The sequence below is a fragment of the Oxyura jamaicensis genome, chromosome 2 (genome assembly GCF_011077185.1).
Source record: "Oxyura jamaicensis isolate SHBP4307 breed ruddy duck chromosome 2, BPBGC_Ojam_1.0, whole genome shotgun sequence".
In the NCBI taxonomy this organism is placed as follows: domain Eukaryota; kingdom Metazoa; phylum Chordata; class Aves; order Anseriformes; family Anatidae; genus Oxyura; species Oxyura jamaicensis.
In genome coordinates, this window is record NC_048894.1 from 44,953,636 (window position 1) to 44,961,883 (window position 8,248).

General features: G+C 41.1%; 1 protein-coding gene across 9 annotated transcripts in view; it reads left to right on the forward strand.

Moving 5' to 3' along the window:
- The window catches only part of NEK11 (NIMA related kinase 11), a 117,384-nt gene extending 109,536 nt beyond the window's left edge, over positions 1-7,848 (forward strand). For 8 of the 9 annotated variants that reach the window (XM_035317040.1, XM_035317045.1, XM_035317047.1 and 5 more), the window contains one exon: positions 6,823-7,848. In XM_035317040.1, the coding sequence (XP_035172931.1) occupies positions 6,823-7,027 (205 nt within the window). In that variant the 3' untranslated portion in view covers positions 7,028-7,848. The remainder of the gene's footprint in view (positions 1-6,822) is intronic. The other variant, XM_035317046.1, reaches the window with a different exon arrangement.
- The last annotated feature ends 400 nt before the right edge of the window (positions 7,849-8,248 follow it).

The window sequence follows — 8,248 nt, forward strand, 5'->3', positions numbered from 1 at the left end:
TTTCTTTCTTTCTTTCTTTCTTTCTTTCTTTCTTTCTTTCTTTCTTTTTTCCTAATATGCACTTTTCTTAGACTTTGCTATACTTGTCACATTCCCAAGACCAAACGTGTGTCAGCTAGAACTAGAAAGTGCCCTACCTTTAGAAGTGAATTCCTAAAAAATAAATCATTGAGCTTATAATGCACCTCTATTTTCAAGTCTCCAGGGGTCTTTAGAGAGCAACCAACAAGCTTTACTGCAGATGAAGTTTTGAACCCAGGGCAGTTTCTTTCACGTCCAGAGAAGTTGTAGTGATTCAGTCAGTAATGTCAATAATGAATGAAGAGAAGATAACTTGAGAGAAGAAGGACCTTTTGTGTTGTAATTGAATTAAACCTATTTACTGAACCATGAGATGCTGTAGCAGGTACTCTTAGGAGCAGGTACAATTAGAAAAAAGTATTTTGTATGAGATCAAAGATATGTAATTTCCTGATTTTTTTTCAGAAAGTTATTTCAGGGGATAAATATAACAATCATTTTTACCAAGGTTCATGTTGCTAATGTTTAGCTGCAAAGTGGCAAGATTGCACTCTGTTGTAAATAGAAATATAAGGTTAATAAACGAATGTTTAGAAAGCATGTTCAGGGACAAATCAGAATTGGATGTATTGATGGGAATCCTAAATAACACTGCTGGACTCCATGAGACTACATTTGACTTAGGGAGAATTTAGTGAAGGCTGCTGAAATTATTATTTCAAAGATCTCTGCACAGGCTTTTATGCCCCATAACCCCTAATCACAATAGATTTGCCTCCTACTTTACAATATGCTTGTCAGTATAGGATGCAAACAACATCTGAAAGGATAAATAAATGCCCACTTGGACAGATATTCCATGTCCAGAAAGCTTATTTTTTTAAGGTTGATAGTGAGGTAGCTGTGAGGATTTATAAACAAATAATTTTACTGTGGTTGACTTAGGAGCTGCATGTTAGCTGTCTGCTATGGCAGAGGTGCTATGTTGGTGCTGATGTCTGATCCAGGGGGACTTCCATGGTATCACTCTGGTGTGCTCAGTTGTGTCTCGTGCAGAATGTGGTGGCTCAGCAACTGCCGAGCCTCCGTGCTCCCAGGAATAACCCACACCACCACTCCCTGAAGCACCAGTGAAAGCACTCTGTGAAAAGTGCCACTTCCCTCTGGGGATGGAGGAGGCAGAGCAGAATAGTTTTAAATGATAGTTGCTATCATGCTGAATGACATTTTCAAGTGAGAAGCTGAAAACCCCCTTAGCTGCTGATTTGTGTCATAGTTATCCTTTAAGGCAGGCAATGACAAGCTGTTGAGAGATATTAACCCAGCTGCTAACGCACATGGAAGAGTGCAAACTCAAGCATTAATCTTGTTTTGTGGCTTTTGTTGGTGCTGCATAAAGGTGGGTGTATTGTAATTGATCTCCAGACCAGAAAAGAAACATTAATACATAGCTAGTAGCAGTATAGTCAAAATAAAGGCCCAAGGGATAATAGAAAATTCTTTGTTCACCCAGGGAAAGATTTACAACTTCATCAGCCAGTTGAGAACACAACATTATTATATTGTCAAATTTTAGTAATTTTGCACTGATGTGTAGGAAATCACCAGATATCCTGATAAATTCATTTGAGCCCAGATCTGCTAAATGACTTGGCACATTTTTAGGCACAGTTAGACACCCTGAGTATAAAATTGCAGTTCTGAAGGCTCCTATTTAGCTCCCCTCTAACACTGGCAGTGAGTCAAAGCACTAAGTACCTATGATTTAGCTGATATTGATACTGCTTCTCACATGCTCAGAAGCACCTTATCCTTGATAGAACCAACTGCTAATCTCATGCCAAAACCATATCATTAGCCACAAATCAGATATCTGTCTGCCTCTGTGGCCTTTGAGGCTTGTTCTGGTTAATTTTTTCTAGATTTTGTGCTGAACAGAAGCTGACAGCATGAGGCTTTTTATTCCAAAGCACAGCTTCCAAGGATGACAGTGTGGGGACCGGCAATATCTGCTATCCAGCCAGTATGCAGGTGGTCAGAGCGTCCCTCCATGCTATGTAAGTCCCCAGCCCTGTTCCACTTCTGCCTGGAGCATTAGGGCTGCCCTCTTCAGCCAGGAGGAGTGAGGGAAGTTGGGCTCACTGTTGGATTTCTTGCCATTTGCAGTGAGAAAGCAGACACACAGGGCACTCACTCACATGTGGTAACCTGGATTTCAGTCCCAAAGACTGAAAGACTCCAAGGACAGCTGGCACTGTTTTATCCAGGGACTGTTGCATACAGATAACATTTGCATGCACCTCTAGTGTTGTCCTTGGTCCTCCATCTATCCAGAGTTATCCTTCCTCATTCTTTCCTGGCCCAATACACCTACTTTTATACAAATCAAAATGAGGGTGAAGGACAGTCCTTCTTTCCCCACTCCCCCTGGTGATTATGGTACTTCTACCCCCAGGTTTCTAGGTCTCTGTGTGAAAGCTCTAACCTGGGATAAAGAGCAAGTGGATGAGAACATGTGATCATGTTGAACTGCTGCAAGTCCTGCTTGGGACGACGTGCTTCCAAACTTTACTAAAGCCAGACAGGCATTAGATTTGAGATTGCCCTGTCTTCGGCTGTGGTGGACTGATGTTTTACATGGATGCTTTTCTGCATTGTACAGGGAGCTTAGGGTTCGGCCACAGAGCTGTGAATGCTACTGCATGAATGAGATGCCTAAAATTTAGGAACTGCAGGGCTTAAATGCCAGCAAAGAATCCTTTGGTATGTCTTTGTAACTCAGTGAAGCAACACAAAAGTTGCTCACAAACCCGTTTGCACAAGATGATCTGAGATACCACATTTAAGCATGGTACTGTGTATCATCCTGGACCAGCTCCTTGGATGGTAGGGACTGATGTAACTGCTTTGATTTCAGCATAGTGAAAAGCAATTTAGGACAGTGTAGGATGGGATTCTGGCCAACAAAACTTGTCTGAGTGTTGCGGTTTAACCCGGCTGGCAGCTAAACACCACACAGCCGTTCACTCACCCTCCCCCCGCCCTCTCTGGGATGGGGGAGAGAAACGGGAAAGTGAAGCCTGTGGGTTGAGATAAAGACAGTTTATTAAGATAGAAAATAATAATAATAATATGTACAAACAAGTGATGCACAATGCAATTGCTCACCACCCGTTGACCGATGCCCAGCCCAACCCCCACCCCAGCCAGCCACCCCTATCTATTGTTCAGCATGACACCATAAGGTATGGAATACCCCTTTGGCCAGTTTGGGTCAGCTGTCCTGGGTCTGTCCCCTCCCAGCTCTTGCTGCACCCCCAGCCTGCCCGCTGGCAGGACAGAGTGAGAAGCTGAAAAGTCCTTGGCTTGGTGTAAGCACTGCTCTGCAGCAATTAAAACATCAGCATGTTATCAGCACTCTTCTCATCCTAATCCAAAACATAGCACCCTACCAGCTACTAGGAGGAAAAATAACTCTGTCCTAACTGAAACCAGGACACTGAGTAATGCAACCCCAGATGCTGAGTATCCTCTTAGCATGTGTATCTGCACTGCGAAAGGGATCATGGGTCATTTCTGGGGGAAAATAGTGAGTTTCTAGGTGTGTGAGCTATAACAAGAGTAAATACCAGATAATCAGAAAATGTGGGAATGTAAGTGGGATCTCTGTGCGGGTTCTCACAGTGCATTCAGAAGTGAGGCTTTTAGTTATTTCAAAACTGTAAATGCAGGTGTTCCACATCTCCTGTGAAATAGGAACTATGAACAGAAGGGTAGTGAAAAATCCATAATTATGCCTCTGTAGGTCTTAACATGGATGGGAAAATAACCACTAGCACAGGATCAGGGCTGTAATTGGCAAACCTTGCTTTTCTAGAAATTCACTTACCCCTTCACCCCCCATTGGTATACTAAAAGTAAGTCAGTAATGTCTCTTTAAAATTTGCTGTCTTAGCTCCTGCTTTTCTGTCCCCATCACAGAAAATGTATTATGTGGTAGCAGACTCACATTAATGCAGCTTTCAAGCCCAAATAGAGTCTGATGTGTTCTTTTGTAAAAGGAGGTTATAATTTTTGTTACCTACCCCTTAATTTTCAACCTATGAATACTTTTTCCCTAATTTTATTGTATCAGCAATTATACAGATTATCTAATTTACATGTTCTGCCAAGCTAAACTGAAAAGATTCCAGTCTGCAGGTCACATTTATTAACCAAATAAATACTCCTGAGGTATGTGTTTGCTTAATTTTTCATCTTTAAATAGAAAGGATTGGCAAAAAAATGTATTTGTTTAGGAAGGAGGGAGGGGTTCGGTAAAGACACTAATGAAGTAGTAGCCTTTTCAAGGTTGCTTCTCAGGTATTGATTTTTAACTGCTGAAGAGAAATATAAAATTTATGTTGAGGTTTGGTGAAGAAATATACATTATTTGATAAACAAATCCCTATATAGCTTTCTGTACTAATCTAGCACTTAGGTTGCCAGTCTCTGGTAACTGATCATTTTCAGCAGTTTGTGTTTGCCTGTAGAAGGCAGTGTTTGAAGAAAAAAAAATCTGATTCTAGTTATTGGAAGCAGGACTGGTCACATTTGAACTTGCAGAGAGTCTGGCCTGGCCCCATGGCTTCTCACACTGCGTCTCAGCTGCCTCTGCTGCCAGTTCCTGACCTGTCAGGAGACAGCAGGACGTATATGTAGTGTATAGACGAAAGGTGAACCACAGCTGGCTATGACCAAGCTGCAAAACAGTGACAGCAGGTAGGATGTGAGAAGTGCTTCCTCCTTGTGTGATCAGAGCAGTTGTCAAGGCTCTCTTTCAGGCAAGAAAATGTATTGGGTATATTGTCCATTTTTGTCAGCTGCAGGTCCTACTGTTCTCAATGTTAGGATTTTTCAGGAGCCTTGCTAATCCCTTATAAATACTAGGTAGCTCACTGCTGGGATGATAAATGTGACAGTTCCCATTCTGGGATAACTCTGGGGTCCATCCCAGTTCACCGTAGTCTAAATTTATAGAAAACAGCATGTGACAGAAAGTCAGTGGAAGCGGAGCATAAGCACAGATACTTGGGCTGAAATGTTATAAAACTATACAGTGAATTTCCTAGTACCTCCTTTTTGTCTAAAAGAATTTCCACAAAGCAAAGTGCTATGGTATCAAATCTGTTCACATGCTAGAACCACAGTGTGTTTAATCCTTGAAAAATACACTACAGCATTAGAATCACAGATATCGTCAGTTGTTGTTTTTTGTGTAGGTAAGAGTCATTCTTCAGAGAAACATTGTTAGCTACGCTAAGAGGCTTTAATGAAGAGGTCTCCGTTGCACAATAGATTTCCTTAAAAAGAAATGATTGCACCTCCCAAATGCTCTTGAAACTCTAGCAAAATGCAGGTGGGAGGAAATGCTGCTTACCAAGAAGTTTATCTAACCAAAACAAGATGTTTTTCAATACAAATTGCTGATGTCTTCGTAAGGAGATCACAATTAGTCCAGCTCACTTCCTGACTAAGTGAAGGGCATCATTACCTCTGGAACATGCAAGTTCGACACTAAAAGAAAATCAAATCTCGACTGCCTTAACACAAAAAATCAGTAAAAGAAAAAGACAGGGATGAGGCTGCACAGCCAGCCATGCCCTTGGTGTGTCAGCATTGCACTGCATTGTGGTGCCATTGCATCCAGTAATTGGCTCACACCCTTGAATTTCTTTGGTAAATCACACTCAAGGAGCTGTTTTTGAAATCTCTTCACCCCAAAATTCTTTCACCTGCTATATTCTATAAATTCTTCCAGATAAGCACCATCAGGTCTGTGTAGCACTACACAGCACGTTTGCCAGCAAAGCCTCCTGCTTGAAGCCATTCAGGGTCCCAGTCCTGCTGTGGACAATGTATGGACTGGAACCATTGAGATCCAGCAGGAAACTGGAGGAAAATTGGCTTGGTGTGCTTGTGACAAAGCGGGTTTGTTTCAACAGGGAAGTGAACACAGTTCCTGTGGCAGACTTATGCAAAGAGACTTTCTGATATGCTGAAGGAAGATTACTCCAATATTTTCCTCAAAATATTATGAACCCACCACTGATTGGAATGTTTTACATTACCCAGGGATTGTGACATACGAATTTAAAGATGTTTGCCTTTAGAAAAACAAGTTCTGTTCATTGTCTTGCAGTTTTCAATTGAATCTTTATAAATCAACATTAAGTTCCCGTGAGTGTACTCTTTGTCACTGAATTACAGACCTGTCTACTGATAAAAGGATAGTGCTGTAGGAAAAGACAGAAATGTCAGTTAGCTCATGCTGATCTGGTACAACAGGTTCCTTGTTATTAGATAGAAGCTAAAATAAAGCAATGAATTCTGAAATGTGTTTGTTCTCGTGAAAGGCTGCTGGCTTATGGCAGAACAAGGTTGCTTCTCTTATTTTTGATGAAATACAGAGGTAATAATATATGGATGTGTACTGGACTTACTGTGGACAAAGCAGTATGTCAGATTTGGTGTGAAAATGTTTTGTGTTTTTTTTTTAGCAGTGATGAAGTCTGCATGTCCCATGACTTACTATGGCCAGGTTTTTACTCCTGGGCTATTTGTATAACACAGCCATAGAGAAATTACACAGGAAATGTGAATTTCTTGTCCTGTCAGACAAATAAGGTGTATCCTTAAATGATTTTAATCAAAAGTAGCCACAATATTAAAAATAAAATAAATAAAGTTCTAGCAATTGCTTGTATTAATACATAATGTGAGATAACTTTGACTTGACCTCTTTGTAATATTTATTCTTAGATCTGCCATCCAGAAACTGGGAGCAGAGGTGTTTGAGAAAGTGTACACCTATCTGAAGCAAGCAAGACTGCAGAAGGCCAGTGAGGAGGAGATCAGGAGATACCTTGAGAAACTGGTTTCCAGAGCAAGTGATTGCTTTGAGGTAGATCAACTTCTCTACTTTGAGGAGCAGCTACAGGATTCGGAAGCCCATCTTCATCTGTAAAGTGGTTGACAGTAGCAGTGCAGGAAGCAGAAAGGAGGACTAAAAGTGGTGAGCTGCCTTCTTCAGGCCAGCAAGCAAATCCTAGAGGTATATGGAGGAAACTAGTGAAGGTAACTCAGTACGCAAATAGGTAGGCAAACTCCTGGGGAGTCCAGTCTGTACAGTGAGAAGTCGGTAAATATGGTATCATTTGCAGGGGCAGGAAGAAAAGCAGTTTGTGGCAATGGAGTGGGGGTTTCACAGTTATCAACATCGCCTTTTCACCAGTAAGAGCGTTAAGAAAGCTATTCTCCTGAGCACTGGCCAGGCTTAATCCTGCATTCAGTCACTGGTGAAGCTGCCTGTGGTGGAAATGGTGCAGGATTAGACTCCAGCTGCTGTTGATTCCTGTGCTAACTGGTTGTCATGGCATTTAAGCACATCTTTTTTGTACTTTGGCAGACTTACCCTTGAACACACGCATCTATGCATTGGGCTACTCAGCCAGAAATTGTCTTGTTATCATTCATTGTTCAAAAGACTTCATTTAATCCATGTGCTTTCCAAAGGAACTGTACAGATACGTGCATACATGTATATTTATATACTTATATGCATATTCATCTACATAGAGATAGGTGTGTATATGCATAGAGACAGAAAGATGTTTGGCCACATCATTGTATACGTTTATGTGTATAGAGACAAGCGACACGAGGCTGAGGCCTGAGCTGTAGATGTCTGTGGTAGCTAGGAATCCTTACTGTGGATTCTGAGAGTTTTAGATCAAATTCACTGTACACAGATGGAACAATAAAGTAGTTTTTTTGGCTTGCACGTGGACATTGTTTGTTTTGTGTTGTTTTTTTTTGGTTGGTTGGTTGGTTGGTTGGTTGGTTGGTTTGTTGGTTGGTTGCTTGGTTGGTTGGTTTTTTCATAGCATTTATATTCCCTTCTTCATATGTATCATACCTTTGCTGATTTCAGGTATATATCATGCTCTGATAATATACCTGATTATTTCCTTCTCCCTGTTCCTTCTTTATTCTGCATTCTGAGCTCCTTCATCCATCTGTGTAAAACACTAACAGAAAATAAATTGGTATGATGTATATAGGAATCACTGAGGTAGGGAGACTAATTTTAATTCTGTGTGGTGGTTCAGATCCCATAGAAGAGGCAGTCTGAAGCACAGATTCTCAGTCAGGCTTCAGTTTTCATTCTTCTCAATGTTGTGTCTGT